The sequence below is a fragment of the Papaver somniferum genome, chromosome 2 (assembly GCF_003573695.1).
Source record: "Papaver somniferum cultivar HN1 chromosome 2, ASM357369v1, whole genome shotgun sequence".
NCBI classification, from domain to species: Eukaryota; Viridiplantae; Streptophyta; class Magnoliopsida; order Ranunculales; family Papaveraceae; genus Papaver; species Papaver somniferum.
Window position 1 is genome coordinate 134,124,935 of NC_039359.1, and position 12,656 is coordinate 134,137,590.

Consider the following 12,656-nt stretch of genomic DNA (forward strand, 5'->3'; position numbering starts at 1 on the left):
TTTTCTATCGTTAAATTGTCTATCGTCGACATTGCAATACGGGTCTTATTCACATTACATCTACGGTGGGATAAAACAAAATGCTTTTAATCATTGATTTTGATCACTTGGATATTTGTTTGTTTGGATCTAAACATATTGTTCAAGATAATTGCTAATCTAATGTTAAAAGGTTATTTGTTGTTTCCCGACTCGTCTAATCTAATTCATCTGAATTTGACTGGATGATGAACTCGCTAAATAGTAAATCCAGTACTCTAATATAAGAGTGTGTTTGTTTTTTGTAGACTCGGTGTCTGCATGTGACTCTAATCCGGTTCGAGTCAGATTTTTTGTTTTCTATTTTGAGTCAGATCTTACTCGCAATCTGACTCAGACCTAACCTCTTACTTGGAGCCATTTGAGTCAAGGTAAAATGCTTATGATTTATGGGAGCAAGCCACTGACTCAGAGCATGTTTGTTTTTTGCTGACTCGGGGTTTGGATCTGACTCGGCCCGAGTTAGATGTCAGACCGCTTGTTTTTCTTTTTGAGTCAAACGTACTCGCGATCTGAGTCAGACCTAATCCCTGATTCGAGTCCGTTTGAGTCAGGTAATAAAATACCACTAACTCATGGAAACAAACCACTCACTCATATTTTTGAGTCAGATCTGACTCAAAAACAAACATATCGAGTCAGATCCACAAGAGTCAGGTGATTTCAGTCAGATCCAGGCGTGTTAGATCCAGACAAGTCAAGTGAGTCCGAAGAAAACAAACATGCTCACATATTTTTGAGTCAGATCTGACTCAAAAAACAAACGTATTGAGTCAGATCCAGATGACTCAGGAGATATTAGTCAGATCCAGACGAATTAGATCTAGACGATTCAGATGAGTAAGGAAAAAACAAACAAGGTGTATGAATTTGTACATGAAACAATCTAGGTGTAACTCGTCCGAATTTGAACCAGTCTATTTTTTTTTTTTGAAAGGGAAATAGTACTAGTAGTAAATTCAGTCGGAGGACTCAGATTAAACCCAACGAGTCAGGTTCAGAATGGTACATGACTCAAATACTTCAGAGTCATATGTACGAGCCACGAGAAAAAAAACGCTGGTTCAAATTCAAACAAACTAGGTGTTACTGAGCATCCGATCGACCACATACACCGTATATTCTTTAGTCAGAGCACTTGCAATGTATCTAGTAGAAAATTTAAGAATATGATTACGAATGCAAATAGTGTTTGCTTGGAGTAAAATTGTATCGCAACATAGAGAGTAGCTGAGTAGGTATTGCCAGAACACAGTCGGGTAACATGGAGCAGCAGTAAATACAAACCACTTAGACTTGAAAAATGTAGACCACGTAGCTGTGAGCTGGTCGAAATGCACGTGAGAAAAGAGAGAGTTGTTGGAGATAGATCTCTCTCTTACTTGGTAAAGGAACCTCGGCCATTCCGTCGTCCATGTTAGCTGTAATGCACCATTCCTTCCCACCCTTAAATAATGCAGTCTTGCATGTGAATGCGATTCTTGACTTTGAAGTTTGATCCTTGGCTATGCTTTCTCTAGCATTATCCATCTCTTGCTTCTTTATTTCTTTTAGCTCCATTTTTCTTCCTTAATGTTTGCATCTCTCCACGTTATATTAAGACAATGTTAAGGACGACTTTAATACTATGTTTTTCTTTTTTCTTTTTGCTTCTTTGAATGGATGTACGTACGGATGCACATGAACGTACTTCTTTTCTTTCTTCTTTTCTCTCATAGTGTACACGATGGATGTACGTATACATGTACGCACAATATCTCATAGCTATAGATTGGCAATTCACAGCTATGCCAACAGTCGATAGCTATTGGTTATAGAACAAAAAGTCAGTGTCAGAGTAGAACAGTACCCCGGAAATTAAGATGTGGGTGCTTTGAATCCTTTTGTTTTCTTCCAGCTTCAAATTCCTCTTTGAATCTTCATCCTCTCTAATCTGTAACTCTGGTGTTGGAGTGATGACACTAGTGACCTGAATTCGAAACTCTTCATGACCAAATTCTCTACCAAGAAAAAAAAAAGAAATACAGTCTCCAAGTATTTGAATCGTACCTTTGTTTTGCAATAATGGCAAAAAAATGAGCTATGTCATCGATGATCAGCAGCATCATTAATGTGACTAATTAATCCTCTTCTTGAATTCTTGCTTATGCAATTGAAAACACGAAAGACAAGGTGCATGTGTGGGCTATAAATATATACCGGGAGTGGGTATGAAATTTGAACAGAGTGCGCGCATGTGATCGCCGTAACGTGAGCTTAACTCTTTGATTCAATATTTATATTTAGATTTGATGCTAAAATATGTCTTTGTATTTAAATGATCGTCTCTGACATTATATAAAACTAGAATTTGTTCGCATTTATGGGGCCTCTGGATCAGCGATGTCTGGGATCGCGAGAACAGAACATTATCATCAGACATTTCTTTCACTAAAATACTTCATTTTTTCTATATATTCTGTTCTTCTTCTTATAATAATAATATATATCTACCGTCATAAGCATATTGAATTTTTTTACAGAAGTTAAATTTCGAGTAATGGGGGCTCAAATGAAGTTTAGTACTGTATGAAGGTACCATCATGGTAATGAAATAATGGTGAAGTGTGTCACAAACAAAATAGTGGTTGAAACAATAATTCTTACAAACTGCCTTTCTTCTTCATGTGTAGTGCTGTTTCCACTTTATCCTTAAACAGGTAATGGGTAGACATTTCAGAGCTCTTGAAAAAAAAATGGCTACCAAGATTTCAAAAATTCAAAAGAGACAACACCCAAAATATCCCAGAGAATGGCCCAAAAAATGAGACCTCTGCTAAGTTTTTGGGAATGTCCATTCTTATATGAGTTGGACAGTTTTTGGGGGTGTTTTGGACGTCGTTTGTCAAAAATTAGCAGGGGTGTCATTTCTAACATAATGGTAAAACTGTTGAATACTGATTCCGAGTAATGGGTATCAAACTCCTCACTCAAAGTGCAACTCCCCACTTTTTATTAGTCTAGTAAAACAATCAATCTCTACTGATGGGCCAACTTTATCTCCCTATCTGTCACAACCGCTTGCAATAAAAGGAGGGGGGTAAATATTCAGGGTAAAAACAATTTCCTTGTTGTTTTGCTACGAAAATTTATGAATAATTCATGAGGGTGCATGTCAAAGCTGCCCAACTACATGATAACGAACTTGACCATTCAATAAGTAGGGTCAAAGACGATATTAAATTTGACCTAAATATTAGCTTCCAAACTTCAATATCAATCATACAATTCAATTTCATAATCATAGAATGATGATAGAACTGATTTGCACTATTTATAGATGGTCAAGAAACAGTATACTCCTACCAATATTGCTTATCTGTCTCCATTGCGTAATTAGCACATCCCTAATTTTTGTTTTTAGTTAGTTGTTGCTTTCATTTTAGGCTTTCTAGCACATGTTAATGAGACATTTGCATTTTGCTAAGTAACTATTTTGGATCGAAGTGGGTGGGATAAAAATCATAAATAGATCCGACTCCTGAAAACCTGCAGTGCCTAACTCTCTCTAACATTGAGAGAGATTGGTAGCGAGAGGAAAAGGACTAAAGGTCTGGATTGATTGTTCCAGAATTGGCTCAGCTCATATTAAGCAAATGCAATGAGGAAATGAAAAGAAAATTAATCTCCTCCTAGATTACGAAAAATTTGTTGCTGATTACATCAGCATTACAAGAACATTAGACAACCTAATTAATCACCGTTGCATCTTTCCATCTCCCTCTCCTATTTTTTTTAACATTTTCTTTTAGCATTTTTCACCAAAGAAAATTACTAAAAACTTGAAGCAAAAAAAAAGAGTTAAAACAGAACTTCAAAACTCTTAACACTACTAATGAAAAAAAAATGGAAGAAATCACATTTTCTTTTTCACTAAAAACCTCAGAATTTCTCTATTCCTAAAACCTCGACTTGCTGCTGCTTGAGATCATCAAATAAGCTGTTGTCTATAGTCTGGCCCACTATGATGATGAATCAAGTAATCATCACCGTTAGATACATGATTAAACCCAGGATTAGGATAAAGAAACTGTTGCTGTAGAGACCTGTCCATTTCCTTCTTTCTCCGGAGCTCCAAAACCTTCCTATGAGAATTCGAATGTTTTGCCTGAACAAATGTAGGACTAGAAGCCGGTCTATATTCCGGTACTAACCTGCCGGACTTGTATCGGACTCCACAAGCATTACACAAAGTTTTAGGCCCCAAAGGTCCAGTCCTCCACTGTGGTGTTTTATCAGTTGCACAATGTAGACATTTCCGACCATCTCCAACAACATTTCCAATTGATGACCCATCGGGAAACTCCCTCTTTCTTGATACGACCACCTTCATAGTCTTCTTACTGGCGGTGGTGGTGTTGGAGAACACGTCAGATTCCGATGATGATGTTGTTGGAGATAAAACGAGTAGTCGTGATGACCAGTTGTTTGGAGCTGCACGGGAACGTTTGGAACGAGCTTTTCCGGGGACGGGTAATTCTGGGTTGAAAATTGGGTTGTTGATGTTGCTGATGTTGGGTTTTGTTTCGTATTCTTCAGCTCGGATTTCAGATGCTTCATCGGGACGGGTTTGAATTCCTGAAATTATCTGCAGCTTCTGTAAATCTTCACTTGAGAATGATTCTTCTCCGAATGTTGATAGCCATTCTAACTCTGCTAAGTCATCATACTGTAAAACCAAAATTCAACAAAATTCAGTTAAACTCAAATTCAAATTGAAAATATCGGCGAAAATTTTGAATTTCGTCCAAATTTTTGGTGAAAATTTTGAATTGCGCCAGAAAATTTTGAAAACATGAAGAATTCAAATTTTGAAAAACAAATTCGTACTAGAATTAAATTAAAGAAAAAACTAAAATGTTGGAAATTAGAATTAATCAGTTAATTCAGAAATTAATGCGTTAAACATTTTTTTTTTTTTTTGCATTGAGAATTTCAGTTTCGCTTTAGACACTGAAGAAAATTGAAGAACAATTCTGGTAACTTAAAATGCAAGAATTCAACAAAAAAACTGAACAAAAATCAAAATGAATTGAAAATCAAAAGTTAACCAAAAAATTGATTCTCATGAAGAATTGAATTACAAAACTGAACAAAAATCAAAAATCAAAAGTTCATCAAAAATTGATTTCTCAATTTCTGATGAATAATTGAAATTAAAATTGAAGAAGAAGATGAAGAAGAAGAGGAGTTGAGGATTTAATTACCGGAACGCAGAGGTCATTAGAGAAAGGAACATCAGGAAAATCGGCAGAAAAATTCAAATCATTCCCATAAGAATTGCAAGAACTATCAACAACAGTAGTAACAGATGAAGAATCCGCTGATGAATTCTGAATACAATCAAAGGTTCCATCAATATTATTATCATCTAAAATTGCAGCAGCATCTTCATTAGAGAAATCTAAAAGATCTTCAATAATAAATTGTTGATTATCAGTAGTACTTGATTTTTCATCTGCTGCTGCATGTCTTTTCTCTTGTGTGTATTGAGCTGCTCTGCATGAGTATCCCCCATTCATGAATTCCATTTTTGGTTTTCTTCTGGTTTTTTTTTGTTTTTTGTTAGGGTTTACTCTGATGAGTTAAAGAGAGAAGAAGAAGTTAAGTTTGTTGTGTATTTGAAGATGACAGAATGGACAGCTAAAAATGGAGGATTTTGACGAGTTAAAAAAGACCTATTATTAATTATTTCTAAAAAGAAAATAACAAAAAAGAAATTTACATTTTTATTATTATACCGTCCTTTACCTGCTTTCGACTTTTCATAAATGCCATTTTCGTGAAATTTATTATTCCCTTTTTTAACTTTGAATTACCTTTTTCTCCTTTTGGTGGTCAAGTTTTTAGCCTTTTAATAGAGATTTAATCTTAAACCCCCAAAAGTAAGCACCAGCATGGTCTCAATCCCTCCAATGGCAAAACGGTCAATTAAAATGCAAATGAAAATGCAAAAATAAAATCTATTTGATAAAATTGTAGAAATTCAAACCCTTAGGAACCGATCCAACAGTTTTGTCGGTGTGACTCATGCATTAACATCCAAGTTTATACCGGATTCTACTACTCTTTTTCTCCTCGAGAAACGTAATAAAAAAAAAACAATATATTTTCTTGTTTTCATTGAAATATCAATAATACCCCTTGAGTCCTTAAGATTTTGTCTTTAATTAACCTTGCATAAACTCACATTTAAGCACGACGGTTACAGCTCACCTTCCACTGAAAAATCACACGGAAAAGTATTACCACGTGTCAGGTTTTTCTTTACCTTTCCCACTTCGGTTTCATTTCACTTTTCACCGTATGCCAAGTAAGAATATACCTTCCCGGAAATCCTTCAAATTCTACCGCGTGATTAAGATTACGGAAAATGGATCATTTGTCGAAATATTTTTAAATCACGGTTCAAATGGACGACTAAAAAATAGTTTGGGTGAAATGGCCAAAAAAAAATAATAAGGATGAAACTCGTTTCATTCTAGCTTAAATTTAAAAAATAGGAAGGATGAAAGTGGATACATCCTGTGTAAATTAAAAATAAGAAAAAATATTTGAAAATTGACACGATGAAACTGGTTACATCTTGCTTATTTTTACATTTTTGTCCATTTAAACAGTATCAAAATCTAACTGTCTATTTCACCCAGGAATTGTTGATTTTGGTTTTTTTAACCAATTTTGTGTTAAGATTAGTCCGTGCGTTTACCATACCAAAAAAAAAAGGAAATTCTTTTTTGGATATGAAAAGTAAAAAAAAAAAATCTTTTTATCCGTAAAGGAATTTGGTGTCGTTGTGCTTCCAACTTAGTTCACTGAAATCACCGCCCAATGACATTATCAAGTTTAATGATATCGGTGTGGACAGAATATTTTAACAAACAACATCATAAAAGCAATCAATAATTACTAATCTAATTTGATAAAATTGTTCGGTTAATGATGTTGCATGTTGTCACTTTATCACTGTAGTACTGCCATTGGGTACTCGAAAGAGATAAATGTGCCTGAGATAAAGCAGGTACCACTACTACATTGTTATCCTTTTTATCTTCTCGCCTTCTCCGGTAGGATTAAAAATTCAACGTACAATCTCCAAGTACGCATCTCAAAGTCCATCATAACCCCTAACAAATTACTGTCGAACTTAATTTTCTTAAACGTACGGTAAAATGTGGAGATTTATATTTGTTTTTCAAACGAATGACAGTGTCGGCAATTTATATTATCTCTTTCAGCTTCAAGTACGGGTTTGAGTACATTCTACAATTCGTATTACTAATATGTAGGTAACTGGTACAGTTGATTTTTGTCCCGCCATAGTGTACCAGAAAAGGAAGATTATTAAGTACTTTCACCCACCGCAGTTGTTGTTTTTCCTTCCTTCTTCGGTTCAATTTTATTTTTTCAAATGTTCTAGCTTTGTAATATTGGGGTACATGTTACCATTTTTTTTTCTTTCCAGGTGTTATTTTCTTTCCCTTTCCAATTTTTGTTTTTGATGTTATTATTTTTTTTTTTTTTTTTATAAACAAGGAACCTTTTCATTAACGGGATTTCAAGGTTACAATGAGTTTAAGGTCGAAAATAAGAGAATACAAAGTAACAAGAACATACCGTAAGAGTACCATACCGAGAAATCCGACAAGAAAAAGTGAAGGATTACCGGTGTAAGACAAATACAAGTATGAATAAGATCCGATTAAATCGGAAGAAGGATGGTTTTTCTCGGAATTAAAATCCAACCATTTAATTTATTTTTCTCCTTTAGTAAGAAATGCTCCCAAAGTATGAGTGATTTGCTCAAATCTCTTATAAATAATGATGAAGCTTTCGTCGTCAAAAAGACCACTGATGAAGATTTCGTCGCCGGATAAGTTGATGATGAAGATTCCGATGAAGAGTTCGTCGCCGGAGACAACAAAGATGGAGATTTTGTCGTTGGAGAGCATCACTATTGATCTTAGAACCCAACCCAATAACCCAAAATCGCCATTAAAGCGAAGATAAACCTCAAAAGAGTAGATAAAACCACCAAAACGGTGTGGATAAGTTGAAAACATAATAAAAAAACTAAACTAATCTACTAACTAACCTAGAAAGCAAGAAATAATGGAGAAATCTGCTTAGATCTATTCCAAAAAGAAAAGGATTGTTTTTGATGGTTTTGTTGGAGGGAAAAAAGGAGTGAGAGAGAGTTTCCAATTTTTGTTTGAATTGATGAAAATTCTTCTAGCCTAGTTGTTTTTTTTTTTTTTTTTGCAATCTTCTATGCTTGTATTAGAAGGGAAGACAACCGACAAATAAAGAAAAAAACATTTGGCAAACAAAAATATCTTTCATGGTCGTTCGTTCGTGTTGTTGTTGAAGTAGTATTTATTTTCTAAACTTGGGACCCATAAGCTAGAGATAAGCACGTGATGAAGGGAGGAGATGGGTGTGAGCTATAACCATGTGCTCCGGTCAAAAGCTAAAAGGAGACGGTGGTCAATGACTCGCTTCCGAATTTATCCACTTAATCTACATGACTCGACCTAATTTCCGACGATTTATAAAGGGGATACCAATATTACTAAGTACTGATACCATTTCATCGATCCAACGGTCAGGATTGGTGAGATTTTTTTATCTTATATGAAACAGTATCAACACTTAGTAGAACTGATATCACTTTATAAATCATGTAATTTCCTGGATGCTTCTGTCATGTGCTACATCTGATTTAATTTTGGTGATTAGTGTTGTGTTTGGCTCTAAAATGAGAATCAAAATGTAAGTGGTGGAGTTCGGTGTGATTTTAACACTAACATGACTGCATGTGTTTCCCTTTGCTAAGAGCCCAGAATCGTCATCGACACCATGTGACTTTTGGAAAATTACACGTGCATTTACTCTCGTGACAAATCACGTGATACCAAAGGTGCATTTGAGGCTGGATATTTTGGTTGGGTCTGATATATTTTCACACTAGATTTTGCTTAATTTGGACTAAACGAAAGTCCTTTGATGTAATCTCTAGCTTTTGTATTTTACTTTTCATGTAATCTCTTTACTATTGTAACCATGGCTGATAACGCCTTAAGTTAGCCTCTTTATTAAATACCTAATTTACAAAAGAAAAAGAAAAAAAAAATTCCTTTGAAGTGAGGTTGCCGGTGTTGACGCCTGCAGGAGGCACCTGATCATTATAATTATAAAAATAAGTTTTATGGTGGAACTCGGGTCATGAAATAACAAATAAGAATGGAAGATCATTTCTAGTGGTTTTCAAATAAGGTAGGGATAAGAATTATTTGTGTACATCGGAGATATATTTGTAAATATGTTGAGTAACGTATTTATAGTAGTTATAGCATATATTGATCTCACAGTAAGTGGAGAAAATGGGCGGAGTGGAAAGAGTGAGAGACGTGAGAAGTTTCGGTCCGAAGAGAGAAGAAGACCATCAAAAGTTCACGCCTATGGAATCAATAATCGAAAATTAAAACAACAATGTGATTCTAGTTTCCCACATACGATACTACTAGTACCTCTTTGACCCCGCAGAAGTATTTAAACGAAGTGCATATACGAGATTTCACCTAAATAGGATACTCTATTCTTAAACGAGTATTACAAGAATACTCCAAGGGATTTCCCACACAAATGATTAGTTTAGTGGGTCCAAGGGATAAGTTTGTAAAATTTACAAGCTTCAATATTTATAATGACCAAGGTAGTTTGGACAATAAAGAATTATCAAATACGAAAATACTAAAGATATTCAAGTTCATTTTTGAAATGACATTCAGGATGAATGCCTCTGGCTTCAACAGTAGTACATGTATGGTTACTCAAAAATAAGTCTTATGCTTAAACTTATATAATTCAGCATGGGTAAGCATATTCTTATCTAAAGAGGCACAAGTATACAATTCTTTTAAGTTTCTTTGCTAGTGATTTCTGGAGTTTCATCATGCATAGGGTTATAATATAAAGTCTGCATGATGCTATAGTCAGGGTTGCTTACATTAAGAATGTTAACGGATCATTATATAGTTTTTGCCATTTCTGTACTGTTTTGTTTTGTTTTCCTAAAGACCAAATTGCATCGTGCTTTTCATATATACCAAATTATTATGATGCAAAAATCATCCCAATTCATAACATACCCATCTCTATTATGGTTGTCAAACCAGAAATTTAGCCATTCATAGAAAGGGTAGTTCCGTTTGTCACATACTATATATCAAATTGTTAAGGTACATCCACACATGAGAGGAGAAGTTGTACTGAATGAAAAGGTGAGTGAGGGATTCCTCACCGTTATTGTATAAAGTACAAGTGGTATTTTTCTCAGGAATTATACTGGAACATCACGTATTTTCTGAAAGTATGGGTGAGCAGCTTTCCATACAACGATTTTATTTTAGTTGAAGGTGTTACATGCATGCTCCAAATTCTGCTCCAATATTTTGATTCACTTCCAGTAGAGTTAATGGAATTATAAAGAGACTCAACATAAAACACACCTTAGGAGTTTAAATTCCAATAAGGAACATCTTCAAATCCTATAACCAGAATTTGTAACTTTTTGATTTTGGCAATAGTAGGCTGATGAAAGCAAGCTATGAGTTTGTCTTTGAAAAAACGAGGGTCTAACAACCACACCCAATATTTCGCTTAACAATATGTATGGACTAACTCCAATATACTTTCAAGAGAATCAACTAGACAGTCAGACTCAATCTTAAGAAAAGTATAATAATGAGTTATATCTCAATTTCTTAATTCAATATGCAATCAAACAAATAGGAATTTGCGAGCCGGATTGAATATAAGAAATAACCAAAGGTTGGATTCACAATTGATTGAACTTACGCACAACCTGTGATATTTCAATTATATAAACAAATATAATGCGGAAAAGAAATAACACAGGCACCAGAAGTTTTGTTGACGAGGAAACAAAAAATGCAGAGAAACCCCGGGACCTAGTCCAGGTTTGAACACCACACTATATTAAGCCGCTTCAGACACTATCCTACTCCAAGTTAATTTCGGAATGGAATGTAGTTGAGCCCTAACCAATCTCACACTGATCAAGGTACAATTGCGCTCCTTACGTCTCTGAATCCCAGCAGGACTCTACGCACTTGATTCCCTAAGCTGATCTCACCCACAACTAAGAGTTGCTAAGACCAAAAGTCGAAGACTTGATAAACCAATCTTTCTCACACAGAAAAGTCTATTGAATAGATAAATCTGTCTCCCACAGATATGCCTATGAGTTTTGTTCTGTCTTTTGATAAATCAAGGTGAACAAGAACCAATTGATATACCAGACTTATATTCCCGAAGAACAACCTAGAAATATCAATCACCTCACAATAATCTTAATCCTATGCTAACGAAACAAGATATTGTGGAATCACAAACGATGAGACGAAGATGTTTGTGACTACTTTTTTATCTTGCCTATCCGAGATTAAATCTCGAGCCAATCTTAGAGAACATAGTACTCAATCACGATAGAAAACAGCAAGATCAGAACATGCAACTACAAAGAAAATAGTTGGGTATGGATTCACAATCCCAATGAAGTCTTCAAGTCGTTAACCTACAGGGTTTTGGAAAAAACCTAAGGTTAAAGGAGAATCGACTCTAGTCGCAACTAGTATCACACAAGAGGTGTGGGGATTAGGTTTCCCAGTTGCTAGAGTTCTCCCTTATATAGTCTTCAAATCAGGGTTTGCAATCAATGCTACCTTGGTAACAAAGCATTTAATATTCACCGTCAGATGAAAACCTGATTAGACTCCATCTAATATCTTTCAACCGTTAGATCGAACTTAGCTTGTTACACACAAATGAAAAGTTACTTCATTTATATGTGAGTAGCCGTACCTAAACGTGTGCACCTTTGTTGGCTCAACAATAGTTAACCGAAGTTAGCCATATGAACACTTTCATATCAACCATATTCATCTTAACCATAACTAGTTCAAATGACTCAAATGAAACTAGTTCTAGAGTTGTTCAATTGTTTATATTCTCATAGAAGTATACAAGACACAATTGAAGAAAAATTTATTTTGATTCACTCGAATCAATTCATGAACATTATAGCCACGGTTTGCAAAAGATTGCATTCCTTAATATATAAATGTATTAGTTCATGAAAAAATGATTTTAGAACATAACCTACTCAAGTACGCAAACGGGTACACATACCTAAGTAGACGGACTTGGACTGTGTTCGCCAGTATGCAAACGAGTACACATACTGTCGTTCACATCCGAACTCAGTTGAATATAGTGCGCGTATGGGTACGCATACTAAAGTTCTCGGACTTCAACTGACTTCGCCAGTACGCTTACGGGTATGCGTACTATAGATCCCAGACTTCACCTGACCAACCAGTACGCATACGGGTATGCATACTAGATTGTCGGTCTTGGACTATACATATGCAAGTACGCATACTGTGTTTATAACCAATCATGGTTAATCGTTTTAAACTCAAATTTCAATCATTGAAACATTCTCGGAAGACGGGAATAGCTGTCTCACACAAACTATTAGCTTCAAAGCAATT

At 35.1% G+C, this 12,656-nt stretch overlaps 1 protein-coding gene across 1 annotated transcript; it reads right to left on the reverse strand.

Annotated features, from left to right (window-relative positions):
• Nucleotides 1-3,688: 3,688 nt before the first annotated feature.
• LOC113349180 (GATA transcription factor 12-like) lies at nt 3,689-5,706 on the reverse strand. The gene is made up of 2 exons (XM_026593110.1): nt 5,286-5,706; nt 3,689-4,747 (listed from the first exon to the last, which is right to left on the reverse strand). Exons 1-2 carry the CDS (start codon nt 5,607-5,609, stop codon nt 4,010-4,012), a joined length of 1,062 nt encoding a protein of 353 aa, XP_026448895.1. The 5' UTR covers nt 5,610-5,706; the 3' UTR covers nt 3,689-4,009.
• Between the last annotated feature and the right edge of the window lie 6,950 nt (nt 5,707-12,656).

What these genes read in the sequence shown, in the direction of transcription:
- LOC113349180 (XM_026593110.1), bottom strand. Translation starts at nt 5,609, where the DNA reads ATGGAATTCATGAATGGGGGATACTCATGCAGAGCAGCTCAATACACA. An exon ending in CTAATGACCTCTGCGTTCCG is followed by an intron (nt 4,748 to 5,285) that starts GTAATTAAATCC and finishes TTGGTTTTACAG; the next exon opens with TATGATGACTTAGCAGAGTT.